A 27,711-nucleotide genomic window follows, 5' to 3' on the forward strand; every position below is an offset into this window, starting at 1 on the left:
TTTTTTTTTTTTAATATATAATGTATTATTTGTTTCAGAGGTACAGATCTGTGATTCAAAAGTCTTACACAATTCACAGTGCTCACCATAACACATACCCTCCCCAGTGTCTATCACCCGGCCACCCCATCCCTCCCACCCCCCACCACTCCAGCAACTCTCAGTTTGTTTCCTAAGATTAAGAATTCCTCGTATCAGTGAGGTCATATGGTACTGTCTTTCTCTGATTGACTTATGTCGCTCAGCATAATACCCTCCAGTTCCATCCATGTCGTTGCAAAAGGCAAGATTTCATTCATTTTGATGGCTGCATAATATTCCATTGTATATATATACCACATCTTCTTTATCCATTCATCTGTTGATGGACATCTTGGCTCTTTTCACAGTTTGGCTATTGTGGACATTGCTAGCACAATTTTTTTTTAAGTGTACAATTCATTAGTGTTAAGTATATTCACATTGTTGTGAAACAGATCGTCAGAACTTTTTCATCTTGCAAATCTGAAACATTAAACCCATTAAACAACAATTCCTACCCCTCTCCTTTTTTTTTTTTTTTTTTTTTTTGGAGCCCTGTGTGGGGCTTGACCTTACAACCCTGAGATCAAGACCTGAGCTGAAATCAAGAATCAAGAAAGACACTTAACTAACCACCCAGGTGTCCCTCCCCCTCTCCTTTTTAAACGCCCTTCTACTTTCAGTTACTATCAATTTCAGTACTTTTACATACTTCATAAAAGTGAAATTGTACATATTTGTCCTTAATGTGACTGCCTCATTTGACACAGTATGTCTTGATGGTTCATTCATGTAGTATGTGGCAGGATTTCTTTCCGTTTTAAGGCCGAGTAATACTCCTTAGTATGTATATGCCACATTTTGTTTGTCCATTCATCAGCAGATGGACAGTTGTGTTGCTTCCACCTCTTGGCTGTTTTGTATAAGGCTGCTGTGAATATGGGTATGCAAATATCTCTTCAAGACCTGACTTTAAATTCTTTTGGGTATATATACTCAAAAGTGGAATTGCTGGATCGTATTTGATACTTTTATTTTTAATATTTCAAGGAACCTTCACAGTATTTCATGGATGTAATTGTTGTATCATAATCCCATCAGCAGTGCACAAGAGTTCCAGTTTCTCTACATCCTCACCAATACTTGTTGATGAATATTTTGAATAATTTTAGGTTTACAGAAAAATTGAGCATATGGCATAGAGCTCCCATATGTGTCGTGCCCCCACCCCCCCAAAAAAACATTTTTTCTCTTTTATTAACATCTTGCATTAGAGTGGTACATTTGCTACAATTAATGAACCAGTTTTAAATTTTTTTTTTTTTAAGATTTTATTTATTTATTTGAGAGAGAGAATGAGATAGAGAGAGCATGAGAGGGGGGAGGGTCAGAGGGAGAAGCAGACTCCCCGCAGAGCAGGGAGCCCGATGCGGGACTCGATCCCAGGACTCTAGGATCATGACCTGAGCCGAAGGCAGTCGCTTAACCAACTGAGCCACCCAGGTGCCCAATGAACCAGTTTTGAATGTTATTAACTGGAGTCTATAGTTTGCTTTAATGTTCATTTTGTGTAGTACTGGTCTGTAGGTTTTGACAAAAGCATAATGTTATGGATTCATCTTATAGTATCCTACAGAACAGTTTCATAACCCTTAAAAATTCCCTGTGCTTCACCTATTCATCTTCCCCCATATCCCTGAACACTTGGTAACCACTGATTTTTTTTGCTGTGTTGATAGTCTTGCCTTTTCTATAATGTTATAGTTGGAATTACACAATATGTGGCCTCTCCAGACTGGCTTCTTTCACTTTTTGGAATATGCATTTAAGGTTCCTCCGTGTCTTTACATGGCTTGATAGTTCATCTATTTTTATTGATGAAATGTGTTTCCTTGTATGGATGCGCCACAGTTTATCCATTCACTTGTTGAAGGATGTCTTGGTTGATTCCAAGTTTGGGCAGTTAATAATAAAACAGCTTTAAACATTCATGTGTAGATTTTTGTGTAGACAAAAGTTTTCAGCTAATTTAGGTAAGTACCAAAGGAGCATGATTGAGGAATCTTAGGGTAAGAGTATGTTTAGTTTGTAATAAAAGACTGCCATACAGGTTTCTGAAGTGGCTGTACCATTTTGCATTCTCATCAGGAATGAATGAGTTTGTGTTGCTTCACATACTGACCTGTGTTTTGGATTTCAGCCATTCTAATGGATGTGTAGTCATATCTCATTATTGTTGTAATTTGTATATTCCTGATGACAGTGATGTGGAGCATCTTTTCAGATGCTTATCTGCCACCTGTGTATCTTCTTTGTTGACATGTCTGTTCAGATCTTTTGCCCTTTTAAAATTTTGGTTATTAATAAGAGTTGTTTTAAGAATTCTTTGTAGGTAGTGAGTAGCAATCCTTAATCAGATATGTGTTTTTACAGATATTTTCTCCCAGTCTGTGGTATGTCTTTTCATTCTCTTAATAATGTCTTTTGCAGAGCAGAAGTGTTTTCAAATTTAATTAAGTCTGATGCTTTTTTTTTGAAGGATCATGCTTTTCGTTTTTTTATTTATATTAAAAATTCATCAGACACAAATGTAATTTTTCTCCCTGCTGAGCACAGAGCCCCAGCACAGGGCTCAATCTCATGACTCTGAGATCATGACCTGAACTGAAATCAAGAGTCAGATGCTTAACTGACTGAGTCACCCAGGTGCCTCCATTTATCTTTTGATGGACACTTGGGTTGCTTCTAGGTTTTAGCTGTAATGAATGGTGTTGCTGTTAACGTGGGTCTGTAAATTTCTCTTCAAGACCATGCTTTCAGTCTTTTTTAGTATATGCCCAGAACTGAAATTGCTGGGTAATATTTTTTTTAAGATTAATTTATTTACTTTGAGAGAGCGCATGCGTGCTTGCGCGTGCAAGGTGCGCATGGGTGAGGGGCAGAGGGAGAGAGAGTCCCATGCAGATTCCACGCTGAGCACAGAGCCTGATGCAGGGCTTGATCTCATGACACTGAGATCACGACCTGAGCCTAAAACAGGAGTTGGCCATTCAGCCCGACTGTGCCACCCAGGCGCCTGGGTAATATGGTAGTTCTATTTTTAATTTTTTGAGGAACCACTATATTATCTTCCACACTGGCTCTATCATTTTAGGGTGCCTGGGTGGCTCAGTCGTTAAGCGTCTGCCTTCGGCTCAGGTCATGGTCCCAGGGTCCTGGGATCGAGCCCTGCATCGGGCTCCCTGCTCAGCGGGAAGCCTGCTTCTCCCTCTCCCACTCCCGCTGTTTGTGTTCCCTCTCTCGCTGTCTCCCTCTCTGTCAAATAAATAAATAAAATCTTTAAAAAAAAAAAAAAAGCACAAGTTCTGAAAGGGCCATTCTTACTGTTCTGAACTTCTATTTTCATAAATCATGTGACCTCATATACATTGGTTTGTTTCTGGGTTTTTTCTTTTTTTTTCTTTTATCTATTTGTCTATCCCTGTACCAATCACTGTTTTAATTTCTCTAGTTTTATAAACCATCTTACTTTCTGGTAGAGCAGGTTCTACCATTTCCTCCTTGGGGATTCTCTTGCCTGTTCTTGGCAATTTGAATTTCTTCATAAATTTTAGAATCATTTTGTCAAGTTACACACACACACACACACTGAAAGTTTAATTGGAATTGCATTAACTCACAGTTTGCATGAAAATTGTTTTTTATGAGTCTGCTACTCCATTTAGGTTGTCTTTTTTGTACAGGTTGCAGTTTTTCATGCAGAGATCTTGCACATTTTTGTTGGTTTATTCCTAGATACTTTTGTTTTTTGTTGCCATTGTAAATATGCTTTTTGCAGTTACTTTTTTTTTAAAAAGATTTTATTTGTTTATTTTGACAGAGAAAGAGAGCACGAGCAGGGTTGGGGGGCAGAGGGAGAGAGAGAGAAGCAGGCTCCCCGCTGAGCTAGGAGCTGGATTTTGGGCTTGATCCCAGGACTCTGGTATCATGACCTGAGCTGAAGGCAGGGGCTTAACTGACTGAGCCACCCAGGTGTGGTGTAGGTGTCCCTATTCTTTTTTGTTTTGTTTTGTTTTTTGCATTTTTAAAGTATTTATTTGCTGAGATGATCCTACTAATGGTGCATTATGACCTGTAAAAACAGCTCGGAATTCGTTGTCAGTGAACCTTTATTAAACACTGTCTCTTACTTAATTGGTCTTTTTTATTTTTTATCACTATCAGACGTAACCTTTACCTTTTAAGTCAGAATCAGAATATCTATATAGATACTCTGTGATGTGAGGTCATAAGGCCATGTCCAGCAGTCATGATATATCTGATACTTTCTTTTTATCCTCATCTCCACATAGTTTGGGTTAGGACATGTCCTTTTAAAGGTATTTTCTTAATGAATTCTCAGCTTTTTTTGTCCTTTTTGTTTGTGAATTATCTTCCTTCAACTCCTGTTCAAAAGCTGCTGTGGGATTCTTGCTTTTTTAATGTAGTTTGTGCTTGTTTAATGTACTAGATTCTGTATGGATGGATGGTTTTTAATAGGAAAATGCCAAGACAAGAAATGAAAATGAATTCTCACAATAGCATAAGATTCTACTGTCTGCTTCAGTAGCACATAGACAATAGTGTAAGATTCTAATAGGAAACATTGCCACTGTTTAGGTTTTTTTTTTTTTTAATCCTTTAGAGGACCTTGAGACTTTCACTTAGTTTCAGTGCCTTTCTCATTGGAAAATCACTGATTACTTTTTTTTTTTTTTTTAAGATTTTACTTATTTATTTGACAGAGAAAGAAAGAAGCAGAGGGAGGGAGAAGCAGACCCCTGTTGAGTAGGGAGCCCAATGCAGGACTCAGTCCTGGGACTCAGGGATCATGACCTGAGCCGAAGGCAGACGCTTAACCGACTCAGCCACCCAGGCGCCCCTGATTACTGCTTTTTAAGAAGCAGAATAAAATAAGCTTTTTTCATCTTTTTCCACTGCTAATTACAGTATGCTTATAAGATCTGGAAATTGGAGTCACATAATGCTTTTATAGTATGTGATAATGGTTTCTGCTTTTTTTTTTTTTTTTGAAGTCAGTACAAGGATGGTTCTGGGGCGCTTAGGTGGCTCAGTCAGTTAAACAAAGGCTCAGGTCATGATCCTGGGTCCTGGGATCAAGCCCCACATTGGAAATGCTAATTGGAAAAAATATATGCACCCCTGTGTTCATTGCAGCATTTACAATAGCCAAGGTACAGAAACAACCTAATTAGCCATTGATAGTTGAACAGATAAAGATGAAGGAATATTACACAATGTAATATTACTCAGCCATAAAAAGAATGAGATCTTGCCATTTGGGACAACACTGATGGACCTAGAAGGTATTCTGCTAAGTGAAATAAGCCAAAGAAAGAGAAATACTATATGATCTCACTTTTATATGGAATCTAAACAAAGTAAATTGAACAAACAAAAAATAGAAACAGTATCATAAATACAGAGAACTGGTAGTTGCCAGAGGTGAGGCCGTTGGGGGGATGGACAAAATAGGTGAAGTGATTTAAGAGGTACAACTTCCAGGGGCGCATGGGTGGCTCAGGTGGTTAAGCGTCTGCCTTCGGCTCAGGTCATGATCCCAGGGTTCTGGGAATGAGCCCCACACTGGGCTCCCTGCTCAGCAGGGAGCCTGCTTCTCCCCCTCCCACTGCTTCTCCCCCTGCTCATGCGCGCTCTCTCTCTCTGTATCTCTGTGTCTCGAATGAATTAAAAAAAAAAAAAAAGAGGTACAACTTCCAGTTACAGAATGGATAAGTTCGGGAATGAAAAGTCCCCATAGAGAATATAGTCAGTAATACTGTAAGGGTGTTGTATGGTGACAACGGATGGTGACTGCATTTACTGTAGTGAAAAAAAAGAAAGTTGATGCAGGCAAAAAACTTAGAATTTCTTGAGGCTGTGTGATGAAATTGACGTTTTGCTTTTGCTTTGTGGCTCGAGTCAAACTTTTCTCTTTAGGATATTAGACTGTTAGCTTCTGAATAGTTACCATCCCTCCTAGACGTTTTGTTTTTGTTTTGAAATTTGTATTTGGAAGTGTTATGTAGCTAACATCTCAGGTGTTAAGGAGTTATAGATATTTTCTTTTTCTTTTTTATTTCAGAGAGAGTGAAAGAGAGAGAGAGTAAGCAGTGGGGGGGGGGGGCGGGAGAGAGAGAGAAAGAATCTTAAGCTCGTTTCGATCTCACGACCCTGAGATCATCAAGAGTCCAGTGCTTAGCTTAACTGATCCGAGCTACCCTGGCGCCCCTCATGTTTTGTGTTTTTTTTTTTTTTTTTTTTTTTTAAAGGATAATAGAGGGACAGCTGGGTGGCTCGGTTGGTTAAGCGTCTGCCTTCTGCTCAGGTCATGATCTCGGTCCTGTGATCTAGTCTGGAATCAGGCTCCCTGCTGAAGGGGAAGTCTGCTTCTCCCTCTCCCTCTGCTCTTCTCCCCTGCTTGTGCTCGTTCTCTTTCTCTCTCTCTCTCAAATAAATAAAATAAATCTTTAAAAAAAAAAAAGGATAATAGAGAAGAGCTCGTTTTGATGGCAGTGGGCATTTAATAGTCCTATGTTTTTATTAATCAGTTTGATTTAGCTGGTCTGTTGTCTATTTCTTTTATAGAAATGAACAGATCCTAACTGAATGGGTTACATCATTCAGCTGAATTCATGTGTTCTGATTCCATTAATCGTGATTTAGGTTACTAAGTAGCTTCCTTTTTCTTAATCAACAAATACATCTATAGGTTATCTCAGCAAGAGCATTCTCCTCTATGTGGAAGTTAATTTTATTGTTACCATGTGCATAATGGCAAATGTCTCCACACAGATGCTAGTCTCTTTAAACATTACTCTTTAGTGTTGGGTGTATAAAGGGGACTGACATGATAGGAGGGGCCAGAAAAAGATAAGAGAGTTAACTCTCATAGGAAATAAGGCAATTAAAATGAAAAAAATTCCTCTCACAGTAGAAAAATGACAAGAGAAAGTAATGAGTTCTTTGAACATTGGTGGCTTTACTTAAACTATTTGCAATACTGTGGTGTTGTTCCAAGAATTGAAAGAATTTGGAGTGGGTGGGTAGAATAGAAAAGATTATAAATTTTTAAGTATTTCATAAAATGCTTTTGAGGTATTATTACTGTTTTTTGAAACAACCAGTATCTCATTTTGGTAAAAATATTTTATCTATTTATGAAAATAATAGTTTTTAGTTCTTTGTGACTTATATGTTAGGAAGTAAGTTCAATTTTTATGTATAAGATTTCCTTTTATGGTTATGTAAAAATTACTAATATTAAAGACTTTAAGATTGTAAGCAAATTGCTGATTTATAGTCATGTTTATTTTTAAAATAATTGTGTTACTAACAAAGTTTGGTTGACTGTTTCTATGAATTTTAAAACTTCCTGTCACGTTTTCTTATTTTTGGTTCCGTATGTATTGTTAGGAAAAAATGAAAATAAATGAATCTTCTATATTTTTAGGCCCGGATAGCATTTTTGCAAGGAGAAAGAAAAGGTCAAGAAAACTTGAAGAAGGATTTAGTAAGAAGAATAAAGATGTTAGAGTATGCATTAAAACAAGAAAGGTATGTGTACCTCATTTTGTAATAGAACAATATTTTTTTTAATACTAGTGTACAGTGTATTTAAAAGTTCTTTGAAGTGGGGGGAATCGGAGGGGGAGACGAACCATGAGAGACTATGGACTCTGAGAAACAAACTGAGGGGTCTAGAGGGGAGGGGGGTGGGGGGTATGGGTTAGCCTGGTGATGGGTATTAAAGAGGGCATGTACTGAATGGAAAATAAATAAATAAAATCTTAAAAAATATGCATAAATAAAAGAGATTAATAATCTATTTTAAAAAAAAAAAGCTCTTTGAAAGAAATGAAACCCTGCCCAAAATACAAGATGATACTTTGATTTGATTCTTATAATGGGAAAAGAAAAGATTTAAATCTTTAAAATGGAAATAATTTTCGTCTTTTATTATGGAACCTAAGTTTTGGGATTTTTTTTTTTTCTTTAAAGATCAGGAAAAAATTATCTTTACTCAGGTGTATATGTTAATTGGGTAATTTACATTTTTTTCTTTCACAGCAGTGCACCTTTTTTCCTAACTTCCTTTGCAAGTAAAGCTTAAAAACAGACATTCATATTATGTTTTATTTGTTATTAGAGAAATGTATACCAGTCTTAACTGTGTAGAAAAGGAGAAAATATTCTCTTTCAACAATTTATTATTGAATTTTCAGGGCAAAATATCACAAATTAAAATATGGCACAGAACTGAACCAAGGTGATTTGAAAATGCCAACCTTTGAATCAGGTAAACTTGATTCTTCTGTTAACCTTCTGACCCAATTCAAGAAAAATTGGTTTAAGCTCATTTTTATGTAACAGACATGTTTTCTTCATCCTCATTTTGCTTTGATAGCATTGGTTAGTCAAATGGTTGACTACTGTAATATTATCTAGTGTTTTGCGAAAATAATAAATGAATAAAGTAAGTAGTTTTATCTACATCTCAATCCTGAGGCTATTTATCCTGTTTTCCTTGTGTTGAAACCTTTGTAAAATTGTGGGTGCATTTTTGGTATTAATTAGAGGTGAAAGGTAATGAAACAGTTCTTTCTATACTTGTAGGTAATTCTTAGCCCATATGAGCTTAATTTTTTATTATTACAAAGTTCTTTTTAACTGGAGAAGCTGTGATTAATACAGTTTAATTCTGAAAATTGGAAATTTGATTGAATTTGGAAACCTCATAGGCAGCCAAATAAGGTTAAGAGAAGGAAAAAAAAATCTTCACTTCATCTTGCAACTATACTAAATTTTGCATCTTGCACTAAATTAAATGAATGGATATTGAGGGTGAGAGTAGTATCTGATGAACAGTTATGCTGGGAAGAGATGGCTGGATATAGGAAAAGGGTAACAGTTTAATGATAACTTGAGGGTTCTATATGATTACAGTTTGAGTAGCTTACACTTGATCTTAACCAAAAGGCTGAGAAGCAGTACAGTTTGAGTCGTCTAAACATCTAATAATAAATGAGGATTATTTTGATTTATATTATACAATATTGGGAATACTATCAGTTTCTTATTTCAGGTATATTTAGAACTCATATATACATTTTGATGGTGCAATCAGATTGAATTCTGTGCTGTTCTTGGGTGCTGGTTACTAAGACAAGAAAAAAGTGTTTCTTTATTTGGATATGCAATTTTTCCTCTCCTATAGTTGTACCATATCTAATAAAGTCAAAGCATATATGGTAGGGAAAATAAAACTTACGTAGGGATTTTTTTTTAGTTAGGTGGCAGAGTAAATTTTAAAAATTTAATTGGTTTTTAGTTTAATATTAAATACTGTTAATTTAATATTAAGTTTAATGTTAAGTACTTAGAACTTGGCAAAACACTTCATACATACAACCTGCAGTTGATTTAATTTTTCTTCACTTACTAATTTTACCATTTATATCTTCAGGTTGTTGGCATATATATAAAATTAAGAAAAAAAATAAGAGCAGCATGAGTTTCCTTTTTTTTTTTTTTTTTTTAAGATTTTATTTATTTGTCAGAGACAGAAAAAGAGAAAGGCAGGCAGAGGGAGAAGCAGACTCTCCGCTGAGCAAGGAGCCAGATGCGGGGCTGGATCCCAGGACCCTGGGATCATGACCTGAGCTGAAGGCAGATGCTTAACCGACTGAGCCACCCAAGCGTCCTGCCTGGGTTTCCTTTGGTCTGGCTTTTCAGTGATTATGAAGGTTCACTTTGATAGTAGGGAACAATATTGTGGCCTAATCCTTGGAAAAGCAACAATAAGTGATAAAAAGATGGAAAGTCTATATATTTTGGGCCTTGTTTACTACAGTAGTCTTATTGCAGTTAGAGGGAGTAGAGTAGCTTCACACAACCTAATGAATTCAGAACTTTTCTTTGACTCCTTTTCTTTCGAATATGGTTAGAATATTCACAAAATAAGTATTCATTTTCTAACTTGAGGGCTATCCCCCCCTAACTTGGTCTTCGTAAATGTGAGGAAGGTGGCTAGTTGCAGCTGCATTGTTCCTGGAGCTAGAGTCAGAATTGGTTAGCTGGTCTCAGTACAACAACTTGTGTAAAACAGATCATTAGCAGATAAATCTCTACTGTCTACAACTGAGGTAAGATTAAAAACAACTCTTTTTATCTGTATAAATTTAACTATTAAAATGTCCTTAAAATGAGGAATACAATGACATCCAAGTATTTTATTTATGGGAACAATAATAGCAACATAGATTGCTTTTATTGATGTAGAAAAACTTCATGGTGTTGAGCAGGGGAAAACAGCGAAGGGATGGGCAAAATACAACATGAAAACAAAATGGAATAAAATTACATCAAAGTATGGATTGAGATAGACATTAAATTAGTGTTGTCTTTTATATATACACAAAATAAATCAAAATGTAAAAAAATATGTAAAATATTGTCTTGACAGAAGTACAAGATATGCATGTTTTTATACCTGTGCCTCAGTAATACCAATATGTGTATGTATCCTAAACTGGTTTAACCCTATGTATCTAAATATGTAAAGAGCTCTTTTTCATACATTTAGGGGGAAAAAAAAAATCTAACAGTAGAAAAATAGGCAAAAGACTTGAAAAGGCAGCCCATAAGAGAAGAGATCCAAATGGCCAATAAGTAGATGAAATGAGACTCAATTTTATTAGTTATTGAGGAAATACAACCGAAGTGCAGTGTATACAATTAGACACCTACCAGAATGGCTAAAATAAAATACAAAAGAGAAAAAAGGTCAAGTGTTGATGAGGATTTAGAACAACCTGTTGGGATTGAAAATTGATTGAACTGCTCTAAAAGTGGTTTGTCGGTGATACTAAAGGGAACATAGCCCTAGCAGCGTGCTCTGTGGCCCAATAATTCTACTTCTAGGTATTCTACTCCTTAAAAGGCTTACATATGTTCATCATAAGGCTTGTATATAGTATCTTGTAATAAAAATCTGGAAACAACTTGAGTGACCTGCAGTGTTAGAATGGGTACATAATACTGTGTGATATTTTAGCATAGTGGAATGCTCTTTAGCAACAAAAATGAACAAACTCGTAACTGCATCTGACAACGTGAAAATTGTAAAAATGATTTCATGAATATAAAGTTCAAAAATTAATCTAGGTTTTATAAATCAGGATAGTATTGATATCCTTTTGGAGTGTCTACTGATTGGAAGAGGGCACAAGGAAAGCTTTCAGGGTGCTGATAAATGTTTTTTTCTTCATCGAGGAACTGGTTATATTGGTGTGTTAAAAAATTCATTGAGCTGTATGCTTCTGTTGTACTTCAAGGATATCCTTAGCAGCATTATTTATAATAGGGAAAAGTGGAAACTAATGTCAACATTAGTTGACTAGTTATATTAAATATACTTTCTATGGAATAATTTTATGATATTAATCTATTGCCATCAAGAGAATGTTGAAATATGTTGTCAAAAGCAACTTATAGTACTGTGCACACATTGCCCCCCCCCCTTTTTAAGAAAGGAGTTTATGTATTTTGAGATGAAAAATAGGGATTGATAAATTCTCAAGTACTAACACTTGGTGATAGGATTTGGGGCAGTTATAGTTCCTTCTAAAAATGTATTTTTTCTCCAGTGGTTATGTATTATATGTAATTACACAGTAAACAAATGGTATAAATAGAAAAAATTATAAATAGAAAAGTAGGCTATTAGGGTGAAATAATTATTTCTAGAAATCTTAGAAATTCCTGTGTTCAGGGTAAGAATGAAAAGATGTTAATAATGGGATTGTTAGACTTAGAGAAGTAATGCCTGCTACCAGTATTTGTTCTCATGATTCTGAGGAGTCTAGGAGCCCAACAACTGTGAGCCATGCTAAGGGTTGTCAACATTCAGTGTGAGGGCTGATCTTCTATGATCCTCTCTTCTCTGCTTTATCTTTATTTTCATAATGGGACTTTATAGGAAAATATTTCTGTGATATCATTAGTGCTGATACATAGTTTTAAATCTCTCTAGGGATACTTATTGAGAGTTTGACTCACTTCAGATTATAGTATTTTTTTTTAAAAGATGTATTTATTTATTTGAGAGAGAGAGAGTGGGGAGAGGGGCCAACAGGAGAGGGAGAAAGAGAGAAGCAGACTCCCCACTGAGTGGGGAGCCTGGCTTGGGGCTCGATCTCACCACCCTGAGATTATGACCTGAGCCGAAATCAAGAGTTGGATGCTTAACCGACTTGAGCCACCCAGACCCCCCTATAGTATTTATTAAACTCTCTCTTAATGTGTATACTTTTATTCCAGAATAATATATGACTTTTTACTTGTAGTAGAAACTATTTTCTGGTTTAAGTTTTAGTTCTTTTTTTTTTTTTTTTAAAGGTTTTATTTATTTACTTGAGAAAGAGAGACAGCGAGAGAGGGAACACAAGCAGGGGGAGTGGGAGAGGAGGGGGAGTGGAAGAGAGAGAAGCAGGCTTCCCGCAGAACAGGGAGCCCGACGCGGGGCTTGATCCCAGGACCCTGGGATCATGACTCGAGCCGAAGGCAGACACGCTTAACGACCGAGCCACCCAGGCACCCCTTAAGTTTTAGTTCTTAAAATGAAATTGATTATATAAAATGTTATGATATAGACTTAAAGTTAACTGATACAGATTCAAAATTAAGTTATTCAGTAGTTTTATATAAACTAGGTTTCCTAAGTGTTGATTTTGAATAGCTTAAGTAAATATTAAATACAGCTTTTTATTTTTGAAAGCATTCAACCCAGCAGAATTCTGGTAGTTAAAAAAAAATATTACTTTTTAGCATTTCATTTCAAAGCCTAGTCTTTTGGTTTTTGAATCTCTAGTAGAATAGTTGATGTACTCTTGGGTTTTCCCAATTTTAAAACAAGGAGGGTTGTACCTGAGTGTTGATTGGGATAAACACATTTAAAATGAGTGACCCACAGTAAATAATAGTTGTTCATTTATTTCTGTCCTTTATAAAATAGTTATATTTTGTGGGAATTTATCCCTGAGAGAGCTTCGACAATATTTTCTCAAGAGTTGAAATAATGTGTATGAAATCATCTTTTTGTGTGTGTGTGTTAATTTTTAGAAGAAACCAAAGACACAGAAGCTCCCACAGCACCTCAGAATAGCCAGTTAACATGGAAGCAAGGCAGACAGCTGTTAAGACAGTAAGTAATGGTTCATTTTCAGCTTTCTTTAAGGATCTAGGTATGAAAGTGCTTATATTCAATCACTTTGCAAGTGAAAAATTATTTGGTGATTATAGGACAGTGTGTAGAGTTTTCAAATTGCTCTCTTTATTAGACTATTTGATCTTTTTAAAGTTTGTCTCCTCTGAATGTTCCTTTGAACACTACTCAGGATGATGATGTTTTCTTATTTGTGGGGTAGAATGTCATAAAAACTGGATGACTGGAAGGCGAGAACAAAAACAATATAGAGTTCATACTTGTGGATGCTCTCATTCCCATCACTGCAGAATTCACAGACTTGCTTTTAAGTGGGCGTGTTACTGGTTTATAGAGGAATTTAACTGGTTATCTGAAACCTTTCATAAGTGGCTTGCCAAATCCTACTTTTACTTGAATTTTTGAGGAACCTTTTTGGAAGGCAGCTATGCTCACCACTATACCACCAACGCCGGCTTTGAGGAACCTTTTTGATGTTTGAATTCTTTGCTGTATTATAAGTAATTGTGTGGCATATCTTATTGTCTTTTATCTATTTGTTTTTCGGTCTTATATTTTTAAAGCTTTGGTACCTGTGTACTACTGATAGCCTGGGTAATTTACAATTATTCAACCTTCTCAACTCTATACATGTTTAGCTTTACTTCAGTAACCCTGTGAAATGTGGTCAGACCCTTGATCTTGTTACTACCTAGAACTACCCTACTCTGGAATATTCCATGATCCAACACTTGTCTTATATTCCGCCTTTTCCATCCCCAACTCCCATGTTATTTGCCCTCTGACCTTACCTTGATCTTTAGATTCTTGGCTACTTCATTTTCTCCTTAAGCTCCTTGAGCTCTGGTTGGTTTTACTTTGTTTATTTGTTGATGTCGGCTTTTCTTGTTTTTATTTTTACCTAGCTCCACCTTAGACCCCATCATCCATCACCCTTTTGCTAGGACCCCTAGCGTTCTTGCTGCCCTCTCTTACCCCTCTCCCACCCGTCATTTTACTATACCTGCAGTATCTCAGCCCTAGTTCAGTCTTGCTGTCTGCTGCTTCTGTTTCTAATTAAATCTTGGAGAAAAATCACAGAGTCCTCTGAATGCCCCTACATATTCATGGTTTCCTGTACAAACATTACAGAGAGCCTTTTTCCATAACCCCAGTCATGTCCTGCTCCCATTATACCTCAGTAGATACTCTAAACTTTTACCCTATCTCAGCCCATTCTCCCTTACTCATTAGAGCACCTCAGGTTCTACTTCACTGAAAATATGAAGGCTTTCAGGTGAGAACTCCTTAACTTTTTGCTTTCCTTTCTGTAGATGTATTTAAACCTCATATTTATCACTTTAGTTTCTGGTGTTTCATTCAAACTCTTGAAACTATCAGTCCAAACTCTTAGTGACTAAAACTTGAACAAACTTCAGTAAAAACAGATTATTCTTTGGAAGTATGCTAGCAGAATTGAGGAAAGTGCTGAATAACTGAGTATCCGGAAGACAAGAGCCAACATATACCTGAGGACTTCTCAGGGAATGGAAACACCCATGATATGTTCTTTTTTTTTTTTTTTTTTTTAAAGATTTTATTTATTTGCGAGAGAGAGAACGAGAGACAGAGAGCATGAGAGGGAGGAGGGTCAGAGGGAGAAGCAGACTCCCTGCTGAGCAGGGAGCCCGATGCGGGACTCGATCCCGGGACTCCAGGATCATGACCTGAGCCGAAGGCAGTCGCTTAACCAACTGAGCCACCCAGGCGCCCCTGATATGTTCTTATTCTCTGGTTTTCTTCTCCTCTGTGTATCAGTTACAGTGTTTTCTTTTTTTTTTTTAAAGATTTTATTTATTTATTTGACAGAGAGAGACACAGCGAGAGAGGGAATACAAGCAGAGGGAGTGGGAGAGGGAGAAGCAGGCTTCCCACTGAGCAGGGAGCCCGATGCGGGGGCTCGATCCCAGGACCCTGGGATCATGACCTGAGCCGAAGGCAGACGCTTAACGACTGAGCCACCCAGGCGCCCCTCAGTTACAGTGTTTTCTACTGAAAACCACTTTTCTCCAGATGGCAGGGGACCCCCTGTTTTAGTCAGAATTGGCTTAACTTGATCAAATAAACGCCCATGAGTCAGTTATTTTTACCTAGTTGTGTGAGATCTTGGCTGCTCATTCAGACCGCCGCATGGTTAGAGTGTGCTGGCAGCTGTTCCCCCCAAAAGAGAATTGCAGTTAGAAGAGTACAGTAGCTGTAGAGAAATCACTTATACAGTATTTCTCTTATAAAAGCCTAATGTTATTGCCTGGATTAATATTCTGTCTCTCCACATCTTTCTCTGACAGTTTATTTCCGTAGTCTTCCTTGTTCATTTCTCAGCTGTGTACTCTGTTTTCCACTTTGATACTACATTGAAGCTACTCACAAACATACTTAAGAAACCTTTTTTGTTCCTATTTAATCTTTTGGAAATATTTGACATTAACTATTCATTCTTTTTTGAGCTCTTTTTTCATACTTACTCCCCGGTGTCATTACCCACCCTTATTTCTCAAGTGCTTGCTTTTATTTTCTTTTATTTTCTCTTATTTTTCTAGCCCTTTAGATGTCTGTGTCCCCAGGCTTTCTGTTCTAGAGCTTTTTCTCAGGGTAACTTCATTTAAATCCATGGCTTTAAATACCATCAAACACTGATGACTCCCAAATCTGTATACTGAGTCCAATCTCTTTGACCTTTCTTATTATTGTGCCTAATAAATGTCACTTTTGTAGATACGACATGATTATCTGTTAGGTACCCTATAAACCAGATTCGGACACTTTATTTTTCATTTCATTGAATAGAACCACCATCTAAGCTAGAAACCTAAAATTTTTCTAAAATTCTTGTATCTCCTTTCATTCTGCTACCATGTTTAGTTGTTTTTTTTTTTTTTAAAGATTTTATTTATTTATTTGAGAGAGAGAATGAGAGAGAGAGAGAGCGAGAGCTTGAGATGGGGGAGGGTCAGAGGGAGAAGCAGACTCCCCGCTGAGCAGGGAGCCCGATGTGGGACTCGATCCTAGGACTCTAGGATCATGACCTGAGCCGAAGGCAGTCGCTTAACCAACTGAGCCACCCAGGCGCCCCTACCATGTTTATTTGTGCACCAGGTCTCTAAGATTATATCTTGCTTATTTTTCTCATGTTTATTCTCTTCAGTTTTATTTCTTGCTGTGTTAGTGTCCTAACCAGTCTCCCTGTCGTTAGTTTTCATGTAAAAATCTTTTGTTCTTTTCCAGTAGTGTCTAAGACTCCTTTTAACATCCTTAGCCTGTCAAATACTTTAAGAAAAAATTCTTTATCACACAAAGCCATTCATGACCCATTATATATTATGTCATAATCTGGTCCCTTTCTTCTTTTCAGATCTCATCCTGGATCCTAGATTAGATATACAGAAAGTTTCAGTACCAGATTTTAGATCCTAGAGGGAGAACTAACCTGTGCATCATCCTCTGGCCAAGAACCCAGGTTTAAACTTAGCATGTCACAGTTCTGAGGTTTAGTTCTACTCATTCTTTACCACTTTGTGGACTTTTTTTTTTTAAAGTAACATATATCATCAACTCCTAAAGCTTTTTAAGGTTCTTGGGCTTTTTAGGCTTCAGGATAATTGGCCCTTAATTAGTGTTAGCCATACTGTATGCTTTCTTAATTAAATTTCAGTTAGTAATTAGCCTTGTTCTCTTAGAATTGGAACTAGTCTATAGAGAAGAAAGTTTTGAGGCAAAGGAAGACTATATTTTATAGGGTTATGGGCTTTTCTGAAATTCCTTGATACGATTTTGAGTTAACAAGTTTGCAGGTATTAATATATGAGATTTAATATTTTAAATTTTCTCTTATAGATATCTTCAGGAAGTAGGTTACACAGATACAATATTAGATGTACGGTCTCAGCGGGTAAGGTCATTACTTGGACTGTCCAATTCAGAACCAAATGGATCAGTAGAAACAAAGAACTTAGAACAGATCCTGAATGGAGGTGAATCTCCTAAGCAAAAAGGACAAGAAATCAAAAGGTATGACCTGTACTTATAGGTTAACATTGCTTATATAATGGGTACTGTGAATCTCTTTAATTTCTTGTTACTACTGTTAACAATTTTTAAAGCAGGTAGAGTTCAGATTTAAAGACTTCCCCTCCTACATGGTACCATGGGCAAATACATTTTCTGTTTAGGTGCTTTTTAAATTGATCTATCTTAAGTTGTGATACCAGGAAATTGGCTATAGTTCTGAAATAGGTGCAAAATTTAAATTTCAATTTGAGAGTAATTTCATGTAGTTCAGAGCTATTTTAACATCCTGATTTAAATTTTTGCTAGGGTATTTTCAATAAATTATAATGGTACTCTATAACTGGACTAGCAATGGTTACTTACACACAAGTATGAAAGAAACAAGGTTTTGTGTTATGTTTGGGCTCAGAAAGCCACCAGTTATACTTTTTAAAATTTAATGTCTTTACTGAGATAAAATTCACATACTATACATTTCTGCCATTTAAAATATGTAGTTTGTTTTTAGGATATTCAGAGTCTCTCAGCCATCATCATAGTCTTAGTTTTGAAAATACTCATCCCCAAAAGGAACCCCATTCTCACTAGCCAACACTCCCCATTCTCCCCTGCATTCCTTTCACCACCAACCCTAGGTAACCACTAATCTACTTTATGTTTCTATAGATTCCCTATTCTGAACATTTCATATAAATGGCTATTTTGTGAGTGGCTTCTTTACCTTAGCATAATATTTTTTAGGCTTCATCCGTGTGTCAGTGATTCATTCCTTTTTATTGCCAAATAATATTCTGTTCTATGGTTATATCACATTTTGTTCATCCATTCCTTGTCCATTTGTTGGGTTTGTGGATTGGTTCTACATTTTGAAATAGAGACTAATGCTACTTTGAACACTGGTGTACATGTTTTCAATTTTTTGGGGTTTATACTCAGGAATGGAATTTTTGAGTCATATGGTAACTCTGTGTTTACCTTGTTGAGGAAGTTCCAAACTCTTTTCCAAAGTGGCTAAAACTATTTTACATTCCCACCAGAAATTTCTTCATGTCCTCATCAAAATTTGATGTTTTCTATCGGATGTACCTTTGGTTAATACAGACTTGATAAATCAAGGTATTAATAAGTAGGTAGAACTTTTTTTTTTTTAACTCCCCCCCCCCCAACTAAATATCACCTTGAAAACATAAGTTTTCTGGAAAGACATAGAAAAGAAAAAGATAATGGAAAGAAACTAACATTGAGTTCCTTTAGAGCTTAAGAAATGAATAATATGTATAGTTTAAAAACTAGCATTATTTTTGCAATATATGTTAAGAAAAAAAAGAAAGAAGAAGAAGGTAGCAGGAGGGGAAGAATGAAGCGGGGGAAATCGGAGGGGTAGACGAACCATGAGAGACGATGGGCTCTGAAAAACAAACTGAGGGTTCTAGAGGGGAGGGGGGTGGGAGGATGGGTTAGCCTGGTGATGGGTATTGAGGAGGGCACATTCTGTATGGAGCACTGGGTGTTATGCACAAACAATGAATCATGGAACACTACATCTAAAACTAATGATGTAATGTATGGGGATTAACATAAGAATAAAAAAAGAAGAATCAAAAAAAAAAAAACTAGCATTATTTCATACCTTAGCTGTATTTCATGATATTATGCTTTTGTTTAAAACATGTACTAAAAATTTCAAGTTAACATAAGCCTTTGCTTTAGGGTTTTTATTTCTGAGAAATAAGGTCTCTTCAGTAACATTTGACATCAGATAGAGCTCTTATTTTCTTTACTCTGGATTTCAGGAAGCACAGAATATTTTTGTGGTATAAGATAAAAAGCAAAGTACTATGCATTTTTAAGCTTGTTAGCTAATCAGGCTAAGTAGTTCATAGAATTTATAAATATTTAGAGGACTGCAGTTCAGCACACCTGAATCTGAATTAAATCTCCATACCAGACTTAATTTTCTTGTAAAGCTTCTTGCCTTTGCAAGATTAAGACCTTAATATGTTTCTTTTCTGTTGTGTTTAAAAAACACATGAGATCTAGCCTCTTAATAGTTTTTAAAGTATACTGTGCAGTATTGTTAACCATAAGCACAATGTTGTAGAGTACACCTCTAGAACTTTTTCATCTTTCATGACTGAAACTCTATACCTATTAAATAGCAACTCCCTGTTTCCTCTTCCTATCAGCCCCTGGCAACCACCATTCAACTTTGTTTCTATGAGTGACTGCTTTAAATACTTCATGAAGTGGAATCGTGTAGTGTTTGTCCTTCTTTGACCGCCTTATTTCACTTAGCATAATGTCATGAAGGTTCAGCAGTGTTGTAGCAATGACAGAATTTCATTTTTTATGGCTGAGTAATATTCCATTGCATGTATATACCACATTTTTTTTTATCCATTCATGTGTCCATAGATGTTTAGGTAATAGTTGTTCTTAAGGCTGATTTCCATCTTAATGAGTACAGTTAAATATTCTGAATCTGCACTAATGTAAGTATGTGTGTTTCAGCTATTATTCATTTCCTTTGAGGGAAATGATCTAACATGTTGAGGTTTTTAGCAGAAGGGTGTTTATCACATTCTTATTTATAATAGTAAAAAGTTAGAAGCAATCTTTTTTTAATTTTTTTTATCTTAGATTTTATTTATTTATTTGACAGAGAGAGACACAGCGAGAGAGGGAACACAAGCAGGGGGAGTGGGAGAGGAAGAAGCAGGCTTCCCACCAAGCAGGGAGCCCGATGCGGGGCTCGATCCCAGGACCCTGGGATCATGACCTGAGCCGAAGGCAGACGCTTAACCGACTGAGCCACGCAGGCGCCACAGTTAGAAGCAATCTTAATGTTTAACAGTAGAGCAATGGTAAATTTTAGATCATATTATTAGAGGCAGTATGCTTAATGGTTTAGAATGTGAATTCTGAGGAGGATTTTAAATTGTGACTTTGCCACTTATTAGCTATGACTTCGGGCAAGATATTTAACCTTCCTGTGCCTCAGTTTCCTCACTTGTAAAATAGTGATGGTAGGGTTAATGTGAAGAAGAAATGAATTAATAGGGGAGCATTTAGAATAATGCCTGGCACATAGTAAGTGCTAGCTATGATGAAATATTGTGTATCCTGTATTGAAATGTGACCCTACCAGAGTAATATTTACTAGACTCTGCTGAGTGAATGTCACTCTTGTATTTGTTGGTTTATTGTAGCAGGGGTGTTGAGGATGCATAGTGCGTTGTGTCACAAAGCATCTACTTTATGAGGATTCATGGGAGGACAGAATTCTCTTAGATCTTGCAACTGGGAAAAGCTTTGCTGCTTCTTAATAATTGGTTTGATTTACCTGTGAACCTCCAGTAGTTGCGCCCTTTCTCTTTTTATTGTGTTTGGAATCTTGCCATATTTGTGCCCTGCATACATGCTTCTCCACCTCCCACTGACTTTTAGCCTTTTACTTACCAACCTTGCCCTTGGCTTCTCTTTTATTTTCTCCTCATCTGGACATTTTAATTTTTTTACTCCGTTGATTTTCTTTTTACAGTGAGAGAGGATAGTAAATAAATAGTTGGCAAAGAAAAAAAAACTGTTACAAAATCCATAAAGACTTTTTCTTAAGCATCATGGATTAATAAAACCACATTTTTAGTTGTGTGCCTTCTGGAACCTCTGTTAGAATTACAGTTAAAGACTTTTTAAGATGCATTAACACATAAGAACAAAAAAACTGAATATGTAGAAAAAATGAGAGGATGTACTGTACATCAGATAGGGTCAGTTTAACAATTATGGAAGTTGGGAAGAATGTGAAGGAATATTACATGCCTTAAATCTAAGGACATTCAGGAGCAATAATAAGAAAAGGAACAAGCCAATTAAAATTATAAAATGCCAGCAAAGCTCCAAAGGCTAAGGAATTAGAGGTATCAGATACATCTGGATTGGATTTAGAGGGGGTTATGATTGGAATATTGGTTTAAAGTTTAGGGCGCCTGGGTGGCTCAGTTGGTTAAGCGACTGCCTTCGGCTCAGGTCATGATCCTGGAGTCCCGGGATCGAGTCCCGCATCGGGCTCCCTGCTCGGCAGGGAGTCTGCTTCTCCCTCTGACCCTCCCCCCTCTCTTGTGCTTGCTCTCTCTCATTCTTTCTCTCTCAGATTAAAAAAAAAAAAAAAAAAAAATCTTTAAAAAAAAAAAAAATAAAGTTTATGTAAGAGGTAGTTAGAATCTCAGATCTCTTCTTTTATCCTGTGTAGCAAGCTGAACACCCCTCCACCTATGGTGGTATATTTTCCAGTGAAGCTGAACCATGATTTGTGATTTCTTAAGAAATAAAGCAACTCTAGGATAGAATCTACTTAACTGGAAACAGGAGGATTATCTGAATCTCCAGCTGAGCAGTGAAATCCCCTGTTTTCTTCTAGTATTTGGCTTCTGGTATGTTTGCATGGGTCTTATCCCTTCCAGGCAGAATGTTGAAATTTATCACATTAAATAGAAAAGACTTAATGGTACTGACAGTTGGGATCTGCCAGTAAGTGGTGAGCCTCTGTCCTATCATGCAGAAGTGAAGCCAGCTGCTTTGGCAAAACCTCAGCCATCTAATACATACAGTTAGCTTTTTGGTGCCTCACTCTTAAAGGTGAACATTTTAGGGAAGACTTTAATACGGAAATTGGAGATAAAGGAAGCAAAGAAAAAAGGAACTCAGAAAACAGGGAGCACAAAAACAAAACAAAGAAAAAAGAAAACGGAGCAGATTTTCAAAACTATAATTACTCTTCTGAAAAGACTGAGAGAAGATAATACCTCTACAAAACAAATAGGATGTTATTTGGTGGTGGACATTAAGGAGGGCATGGGATGTAATGAGCACTGGATATTATATAAACTGATGAATCACTGAACTCTACCTCTGAAACTAATAATACATTATGTTAATTAATTGAATTTAAAAAGCTCTAAAAATTCAGTCAGAAATCAAAAAAGAGCTATTAGTAAAAGGTGTGATAGAAATAATTTCCACATAAAACTTAGAGGATAAGGTTAAAGAATCACCCCCCCACCCCCACCCTCCGAAAAGAGAAAAGGGGAAAGAGGAAATGGGACTGAAAAGATAGGAAAATTCAGAGATCAGTTCAGTAGGGCCAACATCTGACTAGGAGTTCAGAGAGAAGAAGTAAAATGCTCTTGAAAAGAAATTAGTAATAAAAGGAAATTTTCTGTAATACATTTACAGAATGTTAATTTTCAAGGATGTTTCCAGATTGAAAGGATTCTTCCCAATTACACTATAAAATTAATTAAGAAAAAAAAAAACACAAAGGCCATCATCCTGAATGCTAAAAAGAAGCATCTCAAAAGAAACAGCATGCAAGTAGGGTAAAGTCTCAGACCCTTCATAGTCCGTGGTGGCTTTAATTTTCATTTTCCTAAAGACTGATGATGTTGAGCATCATTTTATGCCATCTGTGTAACTTTTGATACAGTGTCTATTTGAATAATGTTCCCATTTTTGTTTTGTTACTGTTATTTAAGCGTTCTTTATATATTCTGGACACAGGTGGTCTTCATCAAATATGTGACTTGCAAATATCCTCTCTCAATCTGTAGGCTTTTCTTTAAGTTCTCTTTTTTTTTTTTTTTTTAAAGATTTATTTATTTATTTTGAGAGAGCGAGAATGAGAGAGAGAGAGAGCGAGAACATGAGTGGGGGAGGGTCAGAGGGAGAAGCAGACTCCCCGCCGAGCAGGGAGCCCGATGCGGGACTCGATCCAGGGACTCCGGGATCATGACCTGAGCCGAAGGCAGTCGCTTAACCAACTGAGCCACCCAGGCGCCCTCTTTAAGTTCTCTTAACAGTATCTTTTGAAGAACAAAGTTTTTAATTTTGGGAAGTCTGATTCATTTTCTTTTATGGGTTGTGTTCTATTTGTCTTTTAAAGCCATGCAAATGTATTGCTGTGATGAAATAAAATTTTAAAGGGATTCCTGGGTGACTCAGTCGGTTAAGCGTCTGCCTTGGGCTTGGGTCCTGATCCCAGGGTCCTGGGATTGAGTCCCACATCGGGCCCTTGCTCAGCAGGGCGCCTGCTTCTTCTGCCTCAGCTTCCCCTGCTCGTGCTCTCTCTCTCTGTCTGACAAATAAATAAAATCTTTAAAAAAAAAAAACAGTTTTAAAAACTTAAAACATGAGTTTCACTTTAGAGACAGACATTTCTTTCCTTTTTTTTTTTTTTTTAAGATTTTATTTATTTATTTGAGAGAGAGAGAATGAGAGAGAGCACATGAGAGGGGGGAGGGTCAGAGGGAGAAGCAGACTCCCTGCCGAGCAGGGAGCCCGATGCGGGACTCCATCCTGGGACTCCAGGATCATGACCTGAGCCGAAGGCAGTCGCTTAACCAACTGAGCCATCCAGGCGCCCTTCCTTTTTTTTTTTTTAAGATTTAGGGCACCTGGGTGGCTTAGTCGGTTAAGCATCTGCCTTCAGCTCAGGTCATGATCCCAGGGTCCTGGGATCAAGTACTGCATCCGGCTCCTTGCTCCTCAGGGAGCCTGCTTCTCCCTCTGCCTCTGCCTCTCTCTCTCTCTCTCTTTGTCTCTCATGAATAAATAAAATCTTAAAAAAAAAAAAAAGATTTATTTGAGAGAAGGAGAGAACTAAAGGGAGAGAGCAAGCACAAGTAGGGGGGCAGAGGGAGAGGGCGAAGCAGGCTCCCCAGTGAGCAGGGAGCCCAACATGGGACTTGATCCAGTGTCAGATGCTCAATCTACAGAGCCACCCAGGTGCCCCTGTTGTCGATTTCAGCTCAGGTCATGATTTCAGGGTCTTGAGATCAAGCCCTGCAATGGGGGCTCTGCCCTGGGCATGGAGCCTACTTAAGATTCTCTCTTTCCCTCTCCTTTTCCCCCTCCCTCCCCACCTTAAAGAAAAAAAAAAGTCTGAATTGTATTGTGTCCTTAGAAACAATCAGGGAGGGGCAAAACCTTCAAATTTTAGATGATTATTCTTTTTGGTACCAAAAGATCATCTAGTTCAACCCAAACAGTTTTAGGTAAAGAAATTGTGGCTAAAAGGTTTAAGTGACTTGGCCAAATTCAGACATCTAGTTAATGGGAGAGCAGAGACTTTTAATGTGAAAGTCTGTGTTGGGCTGAAATTTCCACTGTTCTTTTGCTTTGTTATTAGACATTTTTTTATTTTTATTTTTTAAAGATTTTATTTATTTATTTTGACAGATGGCGAGAGAGGGAACATGAGCAGGGGGAGTGGGAGAGGGAGAAGGAGGCTTCCCAGTGAGCAGAGAGCCCGACGTGGGGCTCGATCCCAGAACCCTGGGATCATGATCCGAGCAAAAGGCAGACGCTTAATGACTGAGCCACCCAGGGGCCCCTGTTATTAGCCATTTAAACAACTTTTTGAAAACCCTTTTTTGTACATAGAAAGGAATTCAGATTACAGTTTAAAAAATGACTTTATAGGTAGATTAAAACAGATTATCATTATTACCTATTGAATGATTCTGAAGGACTTGAAAATATTTCTTTAGTATATTAAGAATCCTGTTTTCTAGGTAAGAAAATCTGTGAAATGGATTGGAATAGCTATATCTGATTTATCCCATAACTTTAAATCTGGGCAGGTTTTAGTCTTCAGACATTTGGGCCTCTCTAAGAGGTTGTAGAGCTATAAGAAATACTAAGTTTAGCTTGCTTGCTTATGATGGCTTTATTTTGAGAAATAATACCACATTTGAGTGTCTGTTACTATAAGATTTTGATAGAGTAATTACTCAAAGTATTTTGGCCAGTAAACATTGGAGAAGCTTAACAGAACAGTCACTTTTACTTTAGAAAACATAATCTTCAAAACATTATTTTCTTGGGTTAAATTCTTAGGCAGTACATTATAAATAGCTTATCGTTTGAATCTCTATACTACTTTCAAATACTGTTTTAAAATAGGAACCAGAAATATTAGAATTAACCATTGGAATATTTGAATTCATCTTTTTCCCCTTTGACAGGCCCTCTGGTGATGTTCTTGAGACATTCAATTTTTTAGAAAATGCTGATGACAGTGATGAAGAAGAGGAAAATGACATGATTGAAGGCATCCCAGAAGGAAAAGATAAACATCGGATAAATAAACACAAAGTAGGAACTCAATTTTTAATTTTTATTAGCTAAAATAAATATACACATGTATTGGAATAGAAATTTTCAAGATGTCTTAAGTTACATTGGGAGTGATTTTTTTTTTTTAAGATTTTATTTATTTATTCATCAGAGACAGAGAGAGAGAGGCAGAGGGAGAAGCAGGCTCCCAAGGAGCAGGGAGCCCGATGTGGGACTCGATCCCAGGACCCTGGGATCATGACCTGAGCTGAAGGCAGACACTTAACCATCTGAGCCACCCAGGCGCCCCGGGAGTGATTTTTTTTTATCATCTTGAAAGTTTTTTATATTGTCAGTTCTTATTATCACCCATGTATTGTAGAAATTATTTTCTGTATCATTCACTAAATGGCAAAAAGGGGTCTGTTTTAGGCACCTGGGTGGCTCGGTTGTTGGGCATCTGCCTTTGGCTCAGGTCATGATCCCAGGGTCCTGGGATCGAGCTCAGCATCGGGCTCCCTGTTCGGCAGGAGGCCTGCTTCTCCCTCTCCCACTCCCCTTGCTTGTGTTCCCTCTCTCGCTGTGTCTCTCTCTGTCAAATAAATAAAATCTTAAAAAAGGGGGGGGGGTCTGTTTTTATAGAACTAGTCTGGCTGTTTGAAACTTTAAAAAAACAAAAAACCATCTTCTCCACTCCTGCTACAATTAAGAATCACTGCTGAAGACTGTCTCTTTATGTAAAGTAAACAGGTGATAAATAAACAGGGATACTTCCACTTTGGGTGAGGGAGTAAACTATGGATTATAAATGTACGTGTCCACATTTTTGTTTTTTGATAAGGATTAATAAAAATTTACTTTTACTCATAACCTAAGAAACTGAATTACCAATTTTATCAGTGATGTGGGTTAGCTTTAAGAGTATACACAGATTAGATGATCTGTTTATGAATTATCACAGTAGCATAGAGTATTTCGTGTATCTAAAAAAAAGTACATAGGTTAAATTTTGGTTCCTTGGGATGTTCTTGTTCCTTAAGAAAAGTTTCTAGGCTATTAAAGCAGTTTTCAGTGTTCCTGTCACATTTCATGTATGGAACATACTCATGTGTAACATGGGTAAATGGAGATTTTTGACCCCCCCCTTTTTTTCCTTGGGAGCCAAAGTACTATTATTATCACAGCTATTGACTTAAGATCAGTTAATATCCTTTTTTTTTTTTTTTTAAAGATTTTATTTATTTATTTATTTATTAGAGAGCGAACGAGAAACAGCATGAGAGGGGAGAGGGTCAGAGGGAGAAACAGGCTCCCCGCTGAGCCGGGAGCTCGATGTGGGACTCGATCCCAGGACTCCGGGATCATGACGTGAGCCGAAGGCAGTCGCTTAAACAACTGAGCCACCCAGGCGCCCAAGATCAGTTAATATCCTTACCAGCTATGCCATATAGCCCTGTGAATTATGGATTACATATGCAGTTCTCAGTGAGTGAAGTCAGTTCAACACAATGTATCAGAATGTAAGTGAGTGAAAGAGTCTATAAATAGGGGTAATTGTGAATCTATTATAATTAAAGAACTTAGCTATTTTTTAATTCGTATTTTAACTGTTTTTTACAACCAGATTACTTGAATCACATCTTACAGTAATCTTTCATGGCACTATTAAGAACCATTTTTATAGGGTGTAATTTGGGATTGGTGAAATAAATGGAAAATCTAAAATTTTGTATATGTAAGTAATTTAAAAATTGGAGTGCAAATATAAAGATAAATGTGTGAAAACATATAAAGGACTCCTTTAAAATCTAGGATAAAAGTAATTCTTGGCTTATGTTCCATTTACAGATAGGTAATGAAGGTTTAGCTGCTGACCTAACTGATGATCCTGATACTGAGGAAGCACTGAAAGAATTTGATTTTTTAGTGACTGCTGAAGACGGTGAAGGAGCTGGAGAAGCACGGAGTTCAGGGGATGGCACAGAATGGGGTAAGGTGATAAAGAAATATGGGGGTGGGAGAATAGTTTTTAAAGATGTATTGGTATTGAATATTATATGTGGAATGTGAGTATTTCAGTGTATGATGGCAGTTGAACAAGAGCAAGGGTATTTTGCACCAATTTGTTTAGATTTGGTGACAAAACCATTGTTTAATATATGACTTTTGGTGGATTTTGATTTTTGAAACTTATCTTGAATTAAAGTTGAAAGAAATCCAATTTCTTTCCTCTTAGCAAATGA

At 36.9% G+C, this 27,711-nt stretch overlaps 1 protein-coding gene across 4 annotated transcripts in view; it reads left to right on the forward strand.

The window, feature by feature from the left end:
* The window catches only part of STRN3 (striatin 3), an 85,316-nt gene that overhangs the window by 20,100 nt on the left and 37,505 nt on the right, over positions 1 to 27,711 (forward strand). For all 4 annotated transcript variants that reach the window (XM_081829472.1, XM_031024009.2, XM_081829473.1 and 1 more), the window contains exons 2-7: positions 7,535 to 7,638; positions 8,307 to 8,380; positions 13,204 to 13,285; positions 17,180 to 17,353; positions 25,378 to 25,507; positions 27,317 to 27,458. In XM_081829472.1, coding sequence (XP_081685598.1) covers positions 7,535 to 7,638; positions 8,307 to 8,380; positions 13,204 to 13,285; positions 17,180 to 17,353; positions 25,378 to 25,507; positions 27,317 to 27,458 — 706 coding nt within the window. The remainder of the gene's footprint in view (positions 1 to 7,534; positions 7,639 to 8,306; positions 8,381 to 13,203; positions 13,286 to 17,179; positions 17,354 to 25,377; positions 25,508 to 27,316; positions 27,459 to 27,711) is intronic.

The sequence above is a fragment of the Leptonychotes weddellii genome, chromosome 9 (genome assembly GCF_054177405.1).
Source record: "Leptonychotes weddellii isolate Sample4059 chromosome 9, ASM5417740v2, whole genome shotgun sequence".
NCBI lineage: Eukaryota > Metazoa > Chordata > Mammalia > Carnivora > Phocidae > Leptonychotes > Leptonychotes weddellii.